The sequence below is a fragment of the Orbicella franksi genome, chromosome 13 (assembly GCF_964199315.1).
Source record: "Orbicella franksi chromosome 13, jaOrbFran1.1, whole genome shotgun sequence".
Taxonomy (NCBI): Eukaryota; Metazoa; Cnidaria; class Anthozoa; order Scleractinia; family Merulinidae; genus Orbicella; species Orbicella franksi.
In genome coordinates this window covers 20304573-20323278 of record NC_138157.1, presented here as the reverse complement: position 1 = coordinate 20323278, position 18706 = coordinate 20304573, and the positions used below count along the sequence as shown (strand labels likewise).

At 38.3% G+C, this 18706-nt stretch overlaps 2 protein-coding genes across 2 annotated transcripts; both read left to right on the top strand.

Annotated features, from left to right (window-relative positions):
- The first annotated feature begins 1961 nt into the window (after positions 1-1961).
- Positions 1962-3900, top strand: LOC145464907 (uncharacterized). Its single transcript, XM_081448720.1, has one exon. It carries the CDS (start codon positions 2221-2223, stop codon positions 2719-2721), a length of 501 nt encoding a protein of 166 aa, XP_081304846.1. The 5' UTR covers positions 1962-2220; the 3' UTR covers positions 2722-3900.
- Positions 3901-5598: 1698 nt separating this feature from the next.
- LOC145464905 (uncharacterized) lies at positions 5599-16789 on the top strand. The gene has a single exon (XM_081448718.1). It carries the CDS (start codon positions 6336-6338, stop codon positions 7059-7061), a length of 726 nt encoding a protein of 241 aa, XP_081304844.1. The 5' UTR covers positions 5599-6335; the 3' UTR covers positions 7062-16789.
- The last annotated feature ends 1917 nt before the right edge of the window (positions 16790-18706 follow it).

Below are 18706 nucleotides of genomic sequence, written 5' to 3'. Positions count from 1 at the left end.
TCTTCTCCTCGCTTTAAAGTTGGCAGCTGTTTCTCTATTCTCGTCCCCATCCCTCCTGACGGCTTTTAACAGTTCTTTCTCGCTTGTTTGGACATAACATTCTAGCGATACCTTTGCTTGATTGACACAATCCTCTACGGATATCAAACCTCTCCCTCCGTCCTCCCTTGGCACATAAAGTCGTGCCACGCAGTCCCGTGGATGGAACCCTCCATTCATGGTTAGCAATTTTCTTGTTCTGCGATCTAGGTCCCGAAGTTCTTGTTTCCTCCATTCAAGTATTCCTCCTGCATATCTAACGAGTGACACTGCCCAGGTGTTTATGGCTTGTATCAAGTTTCCACCGTTCAACTTCGAGCGGGCAACTTTTTTAACGTGTCGTAATTATTCTTTCCTGATTTTGTCCTTTATTTGGTCATGAAGCATGTCGCTGGCCTCAAGCACTCCTAGATACTTGTACCCTTTGCTTTCTTCCATTGCTCTTATTGTAGTGTCATCTGGTAGTGTTATGCCTTCTGTCTGTGCCAGTTTGCCACGTTTTATGACCAAGACAGCACACTTCTCAATGCCAAATTTCATACCGATGTCATTGCTGAATATTCTCACTGATTATATCAGTGAGTCCAGTTGGCACTCACTCCTAGCGTAAAGCTTTAGATCATCCATAAAGAGAAGGTGATTGACCTTTGTCGTGTTGGGATATGTGTATATCCCGCTTCGCAGTTTCTGAGAACTAGGGACAGCGGAATCATGGAGACCACAAAAAGGAGGGGGGATAGGGAATCACCCTGGAAGATGCCCCTTTTGATGGAGACACTTCCAAGACTTTCTCCGTTTGATGTGAGTTATTATTATTATTATTATTATTATTATTATTATTATTATTATTATTATTATTATTATTATTATTATTATTTCTAAAAATTGGTCTTTCAAATTCCTTGGTGATAAAAGGGATTTCTTCTTTCACCAATGTCGGATACGTCTGTGTACAACCGCGATCGCTGCACTTTGAGGGCCAGAAATAGGAACTAAAAACAATCTGCATATTATAAATTTCATGACTTCGTGTCCAGTTGCATGGGGACGCTTATTTTAAGTTATCGGGTTTTTTTTATTCTGCTTTTAAATAATAACGACTTGGCTTTCAATCAAACGTATTAAATTAAATATCATCTCCTTCCTTCGATAATCGTGCGAGTTAACTATGTAAGTTTATATCTTATTGCTCATTTTAGTGTGTAGTATTGCTTTGCATCGATTTTTACGAGTCTGGTAGTATTTTGGTGAGGCCCTTGGGCGTATCAAAATGCAAATGACGAGTAAACGTGGTTTGAGGTGATTAAGGCAACTCCATCGAAATAGAACTCACAAAAGATTTTCTTTCAAACTTCACCGGTTGGCTCCTTATATCAAGAGAACTTGAAATTTGAAATAAAAAAAGATGTCCTCATATTCGTTTAGGAGCAGGAGAACCTTCGATAAACCCATAATTCCTGAAATTATCTGCTTTCAGAAACGTTTAATTTGAACCATTCACCTTACACTTTAAAAGAGCGGAAAAATAGAGAGAAAGTTAAGCGAGAACTACAACAATGGATGTATTGCATAAACGTTAAGGAGCAATTTGATGTACGCTTCATGATAAGGGCACTCATATTTAGTTGACAGGAATACAATATGCTCCAAGCACGCAGTGTTCTGGGGCCACATATTATCTTTTACGAGTGTTAGCTGTGCTCTCATTTTCCATGATAATTTTTTACTCTACGATAGAAATTGGTCCATATTCACCGTATAGATAGAAGGTGATCTCTACATTCAAACTAAATAAAAAAAAATCGTTAGGTCCCGGTTCTCATTTCCGAGGAAAAACGATGATTTGTCTCTCGCAAGCCAAGCAGTTTAGAAAAAGCCACCATTTTGTATATGTTGTGGTATATGTTGTGGGCGCATTCGTTTGGGATCAATCCGGAATAAGAATAACTGGAATAATGCGAGTAAGCGTTTGTTTGGGAGCTATTCTCATTCCGGAATCCCTGGATTTCCATTCCGGCTATTCTGCTCCCAGGAGCAGAACAGCCGGAAGAGCTAGAATAATGACGTCATTGTTTCAGCTGTAAACAAAGATGGCGTCGTGTTTAGGTGAAAGTGTTGAGGCGATCTGTCGAGGCTGTCGAGAGAAGGAAAGGCTTCTGGTGGAGCAGAGAGGACACTCTGATGTTAATTTCCCAATATAGGGAGCATGAGAAGCTTTTCAGAAATGTAAATTGTAAGAAGAAAAGCGTTTGGGAGCTAATTACAGCGAGTATGGCGGCAGAAAATCCAAACTTCAGCGCACGACCTGAGCAGGTTGAGGGAAAGTGGAAATCACTGACACTCGCTTTTCGCAAGTGTTGTGACCACAACAGTATTTCAGGAAATGACCGAAAAGAATGCCCATTTTACAGGGAAATTGCAGAGCTCTATGGTTACAGGCCTAATGTTCGCCCGTATGCAACAAGCAGCAGCTCTGGGAAGGCGGATTACGTGCGCCCTCAGACCAAGTCACAAGAAGAAAAGCTCGAGGAAACGGAAGAGGAAGACAGGAATGAAGAGGAGGTGACAGTTGTGTTGAAAAGACCTGCTGCAAGTCAAGATTCGTTGCAGAAGAAGAAAAGGCTCTCGAAGAAAGAAAAGGGAGTTAAGTCAAGAAATGAATACTTACAATGGCTTCAGTAATACAAAGAAGAAAAGAAGAACGAAGAGGAAAAGAAAATGGAGAAGTTCGAGGCATTCCACAAAGAAAAAATGAAGGTACTCGGGGAAATGCTAGAGGTTCTGAGGGGCGTCAAGGAACAGTGAACGACTGTATATGTTTGGCTGTACCTAGAATACTTGCTCAAATCTCACATTATTGTATTCGGAATATTTATTGTCATATTTGTTTCCAGCATGTTTTTTACAGGAATGGCATTTTTTTCAGAAATGTAATCTATTTCAAATGATATAAGTTTGATTTTGTAATACAAATTATATTTACTTCAGAAGTTATATATTTTGTTCCTGAATGCATACTGTAATTATATTTAAATCAGACAATATTTATAGCAGTAAATAATTATATTGTTTCACCAACATTTTGGCTTGTCTCTATGTCATAAAATACTTGAATAAAGTTTTTCCACTGCTGCCATTAGTTCCAAAAGGTATCAAAAAGCCTGAAAAATGTTAGAATAAATAAAAGGTTTTTGATGAAGGTGATTATTGTCCATGTTTATGTGCATTTCATGGACTAATACCCTCCAAAATACCCCTGGCCAAATTACCCCCCCCCCCCAAAAAAAAAACAGAGCCTAACATAAAATCCCCAAAGGATACCGTGTTTTCCATGTTTCAATATCTGGTTACACTGTATAACAAACCTGCCCCCCACCCCCCGTTCTCCAAAAATAAGCCTTCCATATTTCTCAGAAAAGTACTGGGCAAAATTTTCAATCCCCAAAATACCAACATCACAAGATTCAACCCCCAAAAATTCTTTTGGAGTAGAGGAGATTGCAAAGACATCCTGAAAAACAAATGTGTCTGACAATAATAATTATACTAATATTAATGAAATAAACCCAGGAGTATAGGTTTGAATTTTTGTTGTTGTAGTTGCAATGTTGTAAAACATGCAAACCTTGAGAGTTCTGGCTACAGTAAGCAATTCAAGACTGAAATGCCATGCGAAAATAATGACCCTGACCTCAGAGACTAGGATTAATCGGTATACATGTACGTCATGTAACAAGCAATTTACTTAGGGATGGACCATTCAATTTTTGATCGGGGGGTTGGTCAATTATGAAAAACAATTCTTGTACAAGAAAAGTAGAGAAAAAAATATCATGCACAACAAGCCCAAGAAAGAAAAAAATCAAGCTAAAAGTGAGAAAAAAAATGCACAAATGCAAGACAGAAATAAATTCAAGCTACGAAAATTCCCAAGCCCCCCCCCCCCCCCCTTCCCCTCTTCACTCAAAAATTAAATGGTCTGTCTCTTATAAGGTGTTTTTCAATTATTTATGTCCTTTCAAACAAGAACGATATTGTTTCAACTGGACAAAACCAGTTTGGTTGATAAGATGTTTATTACTTCCGACTGAAAACATCTGGATCATCTTTCCAATCAGATTGTGCAATTTAGTTCATTTAGACTGGATGCAGAGCAGAAAAAATAATAATACATCATAGCCCTTACACAGAAATGGAAGAGAACACTTTCATTTGAAAAGATGTAGTGTCATTTGCTCTCGCACTTTGAGCTGAATCATCTGACAAGATGGAATTAAAAGTTCTGTTAAAATCACCCAAGTATGTAGCCTGTCAATGCAGACAGATTTCTGCATGCTCTTTCAGTTTTTTAGAGGCACGAAACAACAGGCAGAAATCAATCTGTGTTTGCAAGCTATCACCTATGTTGCAATGAATTTTCATCGGGACCACACATACAAGTTACAACAGTCTAGAGCTTTTTACTGTGTAAGATACTCCATGATTTCTGTACGCTTCTGAACTGCTGGGGTGTTAGGAGTAAGAATACTCTCACACCCATTCACCTCATCATCTTGGTCATCCATGAAGTCCAAAACGTTATCCTCATTGCACAAGCTGATGTTATAACATGCAACAATGACTATTTAAGGAATATCATCGACTTTGTCTATATCAACATACTTTAATCTTCGAAAACGACCCTTTAGCAGGGCAAATGCTCGCTCAATCACCATTCTGGTTGAGGAATGAAGATAATTGTAGGTTCTTTGCCGTTCTGTCAAATGCCCATTGGCCTTGTACAGGGTCATGATCCATGTTTTGAGGGGATAAGCTGCATCACCCAACAAGTGTGAATTCTTGGGAAAGAAGTCGTCATGCCAATTTGTGGCAGAATCAAAAATGTCTGAATTTCGTAACACTCTAGAGCACAGGCGGCCCAAGCTCTCAATGTTATCCTTTTTTTTTTCCTTTTTATGCGAACGTTCAGGCTAACGTGACATATGGCATGTACTATTACAGAACGACCGAATTTGACCAGCTCCTCAGGCCGATCGGCGAGTTATCGTTCTGTGGGTTTCCACTACTAAAAGAAAGTGGTGGAAACCCACAGAACGATAACTCGCCGAAATCGCGTTAGATCGGCCTGAGGAGCTGGCAAACAACAAAGAACACAACACAGCAACAGGGTAAGTCGATTTTATTCACAAAATATCAGAATAATTGGCTTTTCAAGCAAAGCCGTTGCATTCCCATACAAACCTTTATAAATTCAAACCGTTGAAACACAACACCTCCACATACTGCAAGGCGGGAGTCATGTTTCGCGTGGTCAAATTCGGTCGTTATGTAATAGTACATGCCATATGTCACGTTAGCCTGAACGTTCGCATAAAAAGGGAAAAAAAAGGATAACATTGAGAGCTTGGGCCGCCTGTGTCTAGAGTCATGAACACTTCCAGGCCTGCCACAGTAACAGTTGGTGAAGAACATTTCATGATCACAGCAAGCTTGTAATACGATGGAATGGAAATCGTTTCTGTTGATGTAGTTCTCTGGGCACTCTTGTGTGTTCTTCAAACCCTTCCATTACCTCGACAGTTCTACTGCTACTTGGCCACTTTATGAGATGTTCCGCTAAATTATTCTTTATGGCATCACATACACGTCGGCAAGATACATACACTGAACTTTTCGTAACATTGAATCTGTCTGAAATTGATCTGACGCATTCTTGTGTCCCGAAGAACCACAAGAAAATAAGCAACTGCTTGTCTATCGAAATTGGTGGCCTTCCTCCATGAGAGTGTCCCAGTGGAATTTCCGGACAATTAGCTAACTCGCACACCAGTTCTTTAAATGTTTCTGGAGTAGGCCTAAAGTGCTCACGAAAAGTAGACAGAGAATAATTTGGAACAACTTCCTCGGCATAACCTTGAATACGAACAGCCCTCTCACGGCTCTTTAACTTATCGTCTAAGAGGAAGAATGGTAAAAATTCCTCCACCATGCCGCCAACTCCTCCGTGCAAACAGACAACGAAATGGCACGTATTCCGGCCATGGACGCCATCTTGAAAACTCTCGTCACTTCTCTGAGCCTGCGGCTTTCGTTGCTAAAGTTGCTAAGCGACAAAAAAATCCGCTGACTTTTTCGTGTAACAGACAGCAAGCGCATCAGAATATCCAGAATATCAGGAATAATCGTTTCGTTTAGCAAACGAAAAACTTACCTATTCCGGAATATCCCAAACGAACGCGCCCTTAGTTTCAACATACATTTTCTCACAAATTGTAAAGTTATTCAAAAACATAGTCATGAAGGTTATTTGTGCAGGAATGCCAAAAACTGGTACAAAATCAATCAGCAAAGCTCTGCGCCATCTTGGATTTACGGTGTTTGATTGGGAAGAGCAAATCTTGGACTTTCTGGATCACTGGGTTGCTGTTTTCCAAAACGGCGTCAATCCAGATGTAAAACGAGTTTACCAGAATGCTGATGCCGTCCTAGGTCATCCGGGAAGCTTTTTCTACGAAGAAATACTGGAAGCTTTTCCTGACTGTAAGGTGATTTTAAGTGTAAGAGATGAAGATTCGTGGTTGAAGAGCGCTGTGAATCAAATAGAAACCACACTTGCTCTGAGACCCCAAAATTTCATGGCCATGTTATCGCCAACAGCAAGAGATGTAAATTATATCTTGGACTGCTACATTGATGCCTCCTTCGGCTCTCGTAATTCCAAATCCACCTGTGTTTTCAGAAAACGGTATCGTATCCACAATCACCGTGTAAAGTCCATTGTTCCCGCTGACAAGCTCTTGGTGTATAGCGTAGAACGAGGATGGAAACCATTGTGTGAATTCTTGGGGTGCGAAGTTCCCACGATTCCCTTTCCACAGGAAAATGTCAGAGCCGAAATATCTTACAGGCCGCTGGAAATGAGTAGATCAGGCCGACAGATGAAACAAGAAATTCAGAGAGGTTTTATGGTGATCTGTTTTGTTCTGGTGATCATGGTAGCTTCGTACTTAGTCACTTTTTAAGATTGGTAAAACACTAACACTAACTTTTATGGCATTTATCGTCAGTGTGCAATCTTTGTTCTTCGGGAGTGGGGTGCGGGGATGGTAAAGCACCTCGCAATTCTATGTAAGTTGCATTACTATCTTTCGACGGAATTAGCTGTGCTGTGCAGGGCTTTTCACTCGAACAAAGAGCGATTTTGAGTGGTTAACTCAGGCCCAGTTGTAAACTCTCCGAGCTTGTTGGTTAGAATTCATTGCGATCGTTCAACTGAATAACGAGGCCGTAATAAAACTCTAGTTTGTCAAAATTGACTAAATCGGGGAGAAAATTTATTTTAGTGTTCTCTGGCTTTGAAAGGCAACGAATTAAAATTAATTTCATATTGCTTTCTACCGCAAATATGTAATATTTTCTAATTATGTCTTCATTAATAGAAAGGCTTACCTAAGCAAATTAGTCAGTAATGTTATATTATTAAATGTGGTTTCGGCAATTCTTTGGTGATAAAAATGGAATTAAAATACTTTACGACCACAATAAGTTGTAACGTTTCTATGTTTTGAACGAAAGAAGCCTTTGTTTTCAACTGTATAGCGTATTACCTTGTGCTGAATAGAGGTTGTAATCTTTCATTGACTGAGACTTTCACAATCGCTTAACGCCGTTCCTCTGATCTGTTTCTCCAAACTTCAGTAACTTGTTTTATGGTGACCAGGATTCAGTTATTTGTTTGCTTTCACAATGGTTAAGAATAGTTTTGTCAAATCGCGAAAACCAATGGATTTTGATACACAGGTGTAATATTAACAAAAGTTATTTCAATTTGATTCGAACAATTGTCATTTGTTCTACAGCTCATTTCGAAATCGTGCTACTTCTGATATTGTAGAAGTTACAAAATTCTTCTTAACATGGAGCTTTTATATGTACACATTTGAAAAGTGTATCAAACTGAACGTTTCTAACGAGATTCTAGAAAAATACTTGCATTAAACCTCAGGGATTTATTTAGGTGCGGTGGTCAGATTGAATTTCTTAAGTAATATTCATTTAAGAACGCTAAAAGACATTTATTTTTTATTTTTTACATCAAAAACCGTTATCCGTGAAGTGGAAATAGCTCGGGTTCTTTTAGTCAGACTTCTTAAAACCGATTTCAATCACTTTTTCGTGTTTTTTGTTATAGACCGAGCAATAAATATGTCACCCTTTGTTGACTATACACGTCATATGCATTTTTGTGTTCTAATGAACTATTTTAACTGTAAAACGTTACATTATTCAAATAAAATAAATGTTAAGACAATGATTACTTGAAAAATGAAATCCTGACTTGAACAGGAATAAATTTGAACAACTCGCTTTCGATATCAGTCAAAATGGACGGTCGATAGGAGTAGCGTCAATGTTTTCATTGTTTATAGACCTACTAAAATTTAAAAAAAGTAAATAAATCTCGTAAGGTAAAAGTAACAAATCTTAATTCGCAACTAAGATTTTTTTCTGGATTTTAAAATAAAGTGCACTTTTAAAATGTCTACGATAATGACTGTTCTTCGCAATTAAAAATGATAATTGACTTATTTACTCGTTCCTTCTGTGAAACGTTCAGTTTGATACACTTTTCAAATGTGTACATATAAAAGCTCCATGTTAAGAAGAATTTTGTAACTTCTACAATATCAGAAGTAGCACGATTTCGAAATGAGCTGTAGAACAAATGACAATTGTTCGAATCAAATTGAAATAACTTTTGTTAATATTACACTTGTGTATCAAAATCCATTGGTTTTCGCGATTTGACAAAACTATTCTTAACCATTGCGATAGGAGTAGCGTCAATGTTTTCATTGTTTATAGACCTACTAAAATTTAAAAAAAAGTAAATAAATCTCGTAAGGTAAAAGTAACAAATCTTAATTCGCAACTAAGATTTTTTTCTGGATTTTAAAATAAAGTGCACTTTTAAAATGTCTACGATAATGACTGTTCTTCGCAATTAAAAATGATAATTGACTTATTTACTCGTTCCTTCTGTGAAAACTTGACAGTGAATATAACAGCATTGAACCAAACTGATAGCCTACTACAGTCAAATCTTCGTTGATGAAAATTTCCATTTGCTTCCAAAGTTGCGCTTCATGAAAAAAATTAAAAATTTCTATAACCAATATAAAAGGTGTCAAACCCAAAAGATTGTTGTTATCGAGTGAAAGTCTGTCACTGTTTCTTTTTTCAGTACGTTTTCCCACAACAAATGAAAAACTATGTGCAATTTTAGGAATACGCCAATTTCAAGGCATGTTAAGTCTACACTTACCTTCAACTTCGTCGATCGTTCTTCACTGAGGAAAAGCGACTCCCTTTTTAATACCTTCGTGGTTTTAATCATTCATATTGTGTCCATGCAAGCAGATGTAAAGGCGAGATATCATTTTGTTATTTCTCTACCGCTGACATTGTTTTGATGAGCCGCTGCCGTTGTTTTGACGATTTCAAAACCGTCGAAAGCTGATAGAAATCCTCTCGATAACACTGAGTGGTTTTCCCTCTTCCCTGATTGAACGGCAAAATTTAGTCCGTTAATAAGTTTAATTATCAAGATTTCAATACGAAACACTTTTAATGCATGTACAGCGGATTCATATTCTTATTTTTAAGGTGAAATTATCGACGTGTGTGAATTAAATAAGACATTTCATTTGAAATTTGCGAAAATTTCGTCGCGAAAGTCGAGGCTTTTTTTGCAAGTTTTTCCCTTTATCGAAAAATGTTTCGTTCAGATGCAACACTTTCGCTTTGGGTCGTTTTTTACTTCAACTATATTGCTTGATGTTTGCCTCATGAATTTTGTTTAAATAGCGTTGTCTGACTGATAACAATATTACTTACTTCACAGTTTAAACATGTATGGTAGAAATTGGATTCTTTTTAAAATAACTATTCGTTGATATGTTATTGTTTTCATCAAGGTATATGCAGTCTGTTTATTAACTGAAGGAAAACATATTTTATGGTCGCCGTGAAGAATGCCCTCAGTTTTTTCATTGTATGATGTTTGCATTATTTAACTTGACGTCAGTAAGCTATTTAAGGCAGCTGGAGTAATTTTAAATAACAATAATTTACATAGTTTACTTTATTCCGGTGGGACATCACTTAAACGTATGCTTTACGAGGATTTTAGCCTGTCTTATTTCAAGTTAAGGTTACGAATTCGTCTGCTTTTAAAATCGATTTTTGGTTTATGAGTGATATGAGGTGCCTCTGTATAGTTAACAAATTGACGTCAGTTTTTTATACGTCTGTTTTTCTTATTGATGATAAATTGCGTCATAACATTGTCAAAGTGACTGTGGAACCACGAGCCGTAAGCGAGTGGTTCCGAAGTAAACTTTGACAATGGTATGACGAAATTTATCATTAATAAGAGGACAGAAGCGTAAAAAACTGACGTGAATTTGTTTTTTGCAATAACAAGACCCCAAGTCAAATGCCGGGAATAAATGAGGGGAAAAGACGCCGTAAACTTGCCGTAAACAAAGATAAGTGAATTTTATTCAAAATGACGCGAACATTGTCAATAGCTTTTCTCGCGTTTTGATTGGCTACTTGAAAAGTCCATAAAATCTCATTGGTTAAAGAGTTGACAGTTTGACAGCTGAAAGTTGAACTTGAAAGCTTGCATAAATTAAAATTTTATCCGTCTGTACTCTTATTGATGATAAAAATGAGCCCATCAGCGCGCGAGATATTAGACAGTTATTGTAAAGTAGCACATCGATTTTCCATTTTATTAAATCCATTTTGAAATCACTGGTTATCCTTGCAATCTGATTGGCTCTCAATGGTGCGATTTATTCACGAATCGCACTACTTTTGGCTCGAAATCACATCTTTTTCTCAGCCAATGAGAATGGGACAGTAGAACAAAACAACCAATCAGATTTCAAGACTACTTTAAAGTAATCAATAACATTTCAGGAAAATGAAAGGCAAAAAGCCATTGTGTGGAGAATTTTGCAACTACTATTGCCAAAACTTTGATGTTATTGTTGTTTTTTTTCAAAACAAAAAAAAATGGACGAATTTAATTGATTACAGTTTCTGAATGACGATTATGAGCTCCTTCAGGCTGAAGACCTACTTCAATGGAAGTTTCCAACTTTCAGTGTCCATTTTGACGAATATTTTGGCGATTTTTCTTCAACATCTGCTCAAGATCAATATGATACCGAGTCCAGTAAAACATAAACAAACGAAAACCACACAACAACACATTCGGAGCCATCTCAAGAAGGTAGATGTTTCCAGGTTTCCGGTAGTTTCTAACGAAGCAACAAAAGAGATCAACTCTGTCGCTGTGAATAAACAGTCAAAATACGCCCCGCTCCACAAAACAATAAATGAATGAAAGTCTTACGAAGCTGGTGCTAGTCCCGCCATCTTGGAAATATCTTGAAACAAATGGCGCCACAAGAACTTGACAAGGTCCTGAGTATTGAGTCCTTCGCCGAGGTCACAAAAAGAAACGGAGATGATAACGAGCTGGACTCCCTTAAAATCATGCCATTAAACGTTATGAAGGAAAAGAAACGCACTATCCACTGCGCATCGTGCACTCGAGGGAGTTTCACAACTCAAACTGAAAGAAACCCATCGCAGGATGCATCTTCAAATTCCTTCTCCAAAGACAATGAAAAGTCTCAGCCTCAACCACAGAAGAAAGAAAGGCCTTCCATCACTGAGTCAGGCGACGAGAATTGAACTTTTATACCTGAAGTAGACTATTTTCATTCTGACTTCAAAACTGCTTGTTTCTTTATCATGCTCGGATGAGTTTTCGTCACATGACATCGTTTTGCATGCTAACATGGCTCCTGATACTAAATGAGACGTAAAGGCGTTTCCGGTTCCGCTTTTTTTTTTAACAAACCGGCTACTGGAACAATACACCAAAAATCTAACAATTAAAGCGATAAAATTGTGCGATTTCAAAATGGATCTAATAAAGTGGCAATTGAACTTCGTGTCGTACAATTTTGGTCTGAAATCATACTTCTGAATTCAAATCGAACTCGCGCTGCGCGCTCCTTCGATTTTGAAATCACGCGTATGATTTCAGACCAAATTGCACTCCACTCAGTTCAATTACCATTATAAATCAGCAATAATAATGAGACAACAATAATAACTAAATAATTCTAACTTTCTTTCAACAATCTTTACAAAAATCTTTATTTTGCTCCGTAATTCACATTTTTACAGTTCTTTTATGTGTTTGGCTTTACAGCTTATGTGAGGACGGTGGCAATACATGCTTATATAAAAAAGAATTCTATATTATTATAAAAGAGTACAAAATCACATGATAGATTCAAGTAAGCTTGAGGTAAAATTCAAATAAGTAAAAAAGAAAGCAAAAAAAGAAAGTGTGCAGTAGTTAAAATGATCATCTCTGAGCTTGATATTAAAGTCCAGGAGAGCTTACAATATTGCTCAGTCCATGACTTCATCTTTGCTATGTTACACTGAAGAAAGAAATGGTACATTGCAATACTTATGTATCACAACATCTCCGTTATATTCAATGCAACCAATGAATTTCAATTTTATTGGACCACAAATGTATGATATCTATCTTAGAGCCTTGCAGTTAACTTTTCATACCGTGAGAGTGGTTTTCCACTAGAAATGTAGTTTTCATACAGACTCTTGCAAAGAAATTTCTGTATTCATGTGTATTGCTCCAATTGATGAGAATATGTGTGGGTAGAAATTTCATATTCAGCATCTAGTCGTTTTACTTATACACAACCGTATATCGTACACGTTCTTAATATCCCGAAATTATACATACATATCTACCCGTTTGGCGTAATGCCCTAAAATGGTAGCTTGTTTCATATTAGAGCGGATATCTCCGGCTTCTTTGGCATAAAGCGACTAGGTGTATTTTTACTACCTCATGGATGGGATGCAAGTTTACCTTTATGACTGCTGAGAGAAGCATTGTGTCTCGCCCAAGGACACCTGACAGTGCGCACTAACCATTTGCCCACAGCCCCTCCCATATCCACCAGTTTTCTCTATTCTCATCACCTTTCTGCCTGAAAATCAACAGATATTGTAAGGACAAATTTGATGTCGATCACTGTTGTGGGAGCGGCCCCGTGCCCCCACTGGGGGCAATAAGGATTGATGATGGCGGCGGCGGCGGCGGTGGCGGTGATGATGATGATGACTGTTGTGGGAGTCAACATATAAGCCGGGATGAGTTCGAGCTGCATTGGAACATTCACATTTGGCCTAACTGTCTTGACATTTTACCTTTCCTCTCTGGTAACTGTATTATGAATCCTCTGATTACTAAGTTCTTGGTTGGTTCCTTTACCATTGTCATTGTGCTTTGATAGTAAAGATGGAGGCGCGGTGGCCTCATGGTTAGTGCGCTCGACTCCGGATCGAGCGGTTCGGGTTCGAGCCCTGGCCGGGGACATTGTGATGTGTTCTTGGGCAAGACACTTTACTCTCACAGTGCCGGGATGTTTCTCATGAAATCGGTCATAAAATCAGCCACACAATAAATTAAACTGAAAATAACAGTTGCCATGGTCTTGTTTTGGTTTAAACACGAGAAATATGGCTCAAAACACGACAACAAAGTCTCTCTCCGCTCACAAAATAGCCGAAAACGGCCATATTTGAAAATCGCCCTACGGGAACTCAGTATTGAACAAGACGATCTGAGATCACAAGTCGGGCTGTAGGTAGATGTGTTGCTACGAGTGTTGATCATTTGTGGTGCGCAGCGGTTCTAAAAATAGCATGTGTGATATGTACCGTGCTAATAGATGCATGTCTCAAAGACATATCATAAAACTGTAATCGAACTGATATATATCTATATATTTCATCATGAAAACTTTGCTTATTTGAACTGAAATTTGCTTCACAGCCTTAATTATAAGTTATTGTTTTTCATGACATTTTGGTATTTTTTTTTTTTTGTACTAGAGAACATTTTTTTCCTTTATATCATTATTATTGTAAATAGTTTCTGAAAAAACCTTTGAGAGGATGAATCTAGTGCATGAATTTTTCAGTTAGCAAAAACTAAAGCGATGACTCATCTTTTGACCTGCCCGACAGCCTTCTGGGGCCGCCATTTAATGTCACACAACGCAAAAGCTGGGAAACTTAAACGTGCCCTATTACAAAACGAAGAACCTTGTCGAGCTAAAACGTTGTAAAACGTCAAGTTCCTAAAGGGTCTTATATCTGATGAAACTAAACCCTCCGAAGAAAAGGTGATTTTTTTTAACTATATGACTGCGTCGCATGAACCAAGAATGCATCACATTCATCTGTCGCACACCACACAAACATTCTTGCACAACATGCGAATATGATATACACACGAAAGCGACAAAACTAAAGGCACAAATAGAAAAATAACAGCTGATAATGTACTCTGTTTTAGCAAAAACATAATAAATGTAATAATCATGATAGAGGTCACATAAATTAATATGAGAATTGCGTTTCTCTTCACTCTGATGGAGGCCACTTCCGCAGTCAAACATGGCAATTTCCTAGAGTTTGATCACGATGCACTTTGTCTTTATCAGCACCTAAAACTTTCGTGAATGTTCTTCTTTCGTCTGTAGTAACACTCTGTTCACATTTTCTGCTCATTGATAACTCATTTGGTTTTTGGTTTGGTTCTAGTAAGACCTTCGCTAAATCATTCGATTCTTTTACGACCCGTTTCGAAATATAAGCTCATTGAACTACGCCATCTTTTAGAGTGGATCTACCCCGAACGGTGTGTGGGTCTGTATAATGTTTGAACATAGAAACTGAGATGGCGCCATTTGTTAACATATTCAACATATCTTTTCGGCATCGGCATCGCCATCGGCATCGGCATCGTTGAAAGAACCGTTGAGCCTTTATTACGTGTCTGCGGTATTGCCTATTGCACGTGACTTAGCTTTGACAGGAAATACGGGGGTAAACCTATAGTCGGTCGCCCGACTAGTAAATGCACTTCATGTATGCCAATGGATTGTGTCTCTGTTGATACCTTACAGACAAGAAGGCAATATATGACTATTTTGACAAAAAATATTTTTTGGAAAAGGAGTAATGATTATATTTGCAACTTTTCATTATGTAAAGGCTTTAAACAGGAAATATGAAATTATGTAATCATTCAGTTTCTGTTATAATTTGCAATGCCCTGCCAAGGAAAGCACATATTCAGTGAGTCCAAATTCAAGCCTCCCAAATCATGATTTCAAATGCGTCTTTCAGTTTGTTTTATTTCTTAATCTGCAGCTTGCATTTCATGATTTGTACAATGTATTTTTTTTCAAATAGAATGGTATTTATGCCAACTCGCCTGGATTATCCAGGAGTCTCCTGGTTACAGACCGAATCCTCCAGTCTCCCGTCCGGACCATCCTGGATTCAAAGGAAAACGCTTGTTTTGGCTGACTTTTGGCCTTCTTCGGGGGCAATTTTGGAATATTTGACGCATTTTTGTGGCTAAATTGGAGGAGCTCTACTTTTAACAATTTTTTTTTTTTAAGGGTCAAGAAAGAAAAATTGGCGATCTCCAAGATTTTTTTTTTTTTTCAGAGGTTGGCATCTCTGGAATGGCAAAACTCAAAAACAAAAGCAACAATATATTTTTATTAAAAACAACAGCTGCAGCACTTGCATGTATACACCAATTATTGAATTTCATTTACTTTGTCAAAATAATTTATAACATAAATAATATTCTTCCATAGTCATGGCCTGGCCTTGATACCAACAATTTGAGTGATATTAGTGTCTTAAAGAAAATCTCAACAGAGAGAAGGGGAATGCCCCCTGGGCCCCTTCCCTAAATTTAACAAGTCACTTTAACCCCCGATACCCTAGCCTCCTACGCACACAATCTGCAGGGCCCTCAGTGAAAAAATGGCTTGAGCGCCTAACTTTTGTGAAAAAATGGCTTGAGCGCCTAATTTTTGAAGTCAGGAGCCCGAAGGGCAACAGGCTTGACGTGACAGAAGTGTTTGCCGCAAATTTTTGGAAAAGCTCCTTAACAGTACCAGAATTCATATTTTTGGGTGTGGTTTCCAGTCAAGACTCCTTCATTGATGAGTGATACGTGTAATATATTTTAATCAAAACCCTAGCAAGTTGATTTTGTTCATTACAGATGCAGCTTACCTTAGAATTGCATCCTAAGAAGTACCTTTATAGCTATAAGTAGCAACTTGGGTACCAAACATGATTTTAAACTCCCTTAAGTCCCCACCCATAAGATAGGACGGTCTCCTCGCTCATCCCAGGCGAAGTCATGTTCAGGTCCGTTAAAGTACGCGCTCGTTATGGCCACATGTAGTATATACCTATTATAGTATGGTTGACTAGTTATTTATTGGCCTTCGTTTTGTTATCGTTTGAGCCCTTGTTTGTTTCATAAAACCCTTGTCGTGAAGTGCTCAAACCAATCAGAGCTAATATTAGTTCATGTGCAATAACCCACACTTTACACCAATAGCTGTATTTGAAAGTGAAGAATGATCATCGCAGTAAATTTACTACGATGATCATTCTTCACTTTCATCTACAACCGCAGTTCAAATATGAATTATTTCATTTGTATACTTCACATCAATAGCTGTATTTGTTTCTATTATTTGAGAACCAAACGACAGATATTTGAGAATTCTTTAAGAACATTGCACGAACGTTAAGGCGGTGCAATTTGAAAGACTCTTTTAAGAATCACGAGTAGTGTATTAATTGCTCGAGCTTTCATAAGGAATACTCATGTATCACATGATTGAAATAACTGCGAACACGCTTTCAAACATTAAAAAATGAAGATAAATTTGCCTTCTCTCAGCCAATCATAGGGAAGTAATTTTATCAGTTGCATAATGTTTTTATCATAAGCATAATGTTGTTATTGAAGCCTTAGCTAAGCCGTGTAACTACTCTGACAACATTTCTTCACTCTCTCGTTTCGGTAGAGCGGGTCTCGACGTCCAGCCAGGTTCATAGTTTTTCCTCTACCGTCTACTTGCTGACAAGAATGGAAAAAGGCGCGCTGGTATAAAACACTCGATGACTGCGGACCCAGTAGCTGGACATGTCTTCGATATTTTGGTAAGAGAATGTTGCCCTTTCTCCGATGTATACTTTCACTCACTGACCAATCCTGCATACAGCCAGTGAACTCTGTCTCAGACGGACACCGTCAGGTCTAGCACCAGCTGTCTGTCTTTAGGCAAGTCCATTTTACGGGGAGTTGGGCTGCGGTAAGCTTCTGACTACAGTGAGGGTTGAGGTTTCTTTCTCTCTCGAGGGATAGTAATTTTGCTCGAATATCAGCCGGATTGCATATACATTTCAGTGGGAGGCGTGGTAGCTTCATGGTTAGTGCGCGCGACTCCGGAGCGAACTAGCGGTCCGAGTTCGAGCCCTGGCCGGGGACATCGTGTTGTGTTGTTGGGCAAGACACTTTACTCTCGCGGTGCCTCTCTCTACCCAGATGGGTAAATGTGTACCGGCTGGGGGTGGGGGGGGGGGTAACCCTGCGATGGACTAGCATCCCATCCAGGGGAGAGTAGAAATACTCCTAGTTGCTTCATGCTACTGAAACCGGGATAAGCTCCGGACTGATGAGCCACTTAGCTCGTATGCAGACTTAACCTTTTTTTCACATATACTTGTACATTAGAAATGATTATGTAAGCCACGAGTGTGGATATGCGATTACTTCCACTGTTTTGCTACTTGTTGAGTGAACAAAGTTTTCAAGGGTTGAAAGAGAAATTAATATTTGCCAGTTTTATGCAATGATTGCTGCCCTATATATCGTAATGGCTGTGATATCCAACGTCAACTGCCCTTTTGGATTCCGAATTTCCTCTATTTTTAATTAGAGTGCAGTGGCTGTCGGTCGTCCACGAAATGCAACGTTTTCATCGTTTTTCTGAAGTTTTAGAAGAAAGTTTAGATGTAAATGGATAATTAAATTTCTGAGAAAACGAAAAGAAGGACATTAACGGTTTCTTGACTTTAAAAACTTGAAATTATTGAAAAACCGGGTGCGCGCGCGTAAACAACTGCAAAGTTACCAAGGACAAAAACACGTGCGATTTTGTTAAAGCGTAAAGTTCAATAATACGTTGAAATATAATTCAAAACCGTTGTTTGCGTTTATTTCAGTTAGAATTCTACTAAAACAATTAGATATTCGCTCTCTATTTCTATGAGGCGATAGTTGATTCGGCCTTCGGCCTCATCAACTATCACCTCATAGAAATCTCGAGCTCATAATCTAATTGTTAAATAGAAACACTCGTGAAAGTTTGGGGGAACTCGAAAAAGCTGTGGAAACACTCGCCTACGGCTCGTGTTCCCGCAGCATTTCTCGTTCTCCCAAATTTCCACTCGTGCTTCTATAATTCAATAGAAACACGGTACATTTTTTCTATTTCTTAAAGAGTACTTTTTCACGTGTCGGCCCGGCTCTTAAAGGTTTATTTAGTACAGTGACTGTACTGTAAAGATCTCCTCTGGGTGTCTGTTTTGAAGAAGTGTCCGCTATGCACTAAGAAAGAATTTACTGCATTTACCATCGTCATAAGTT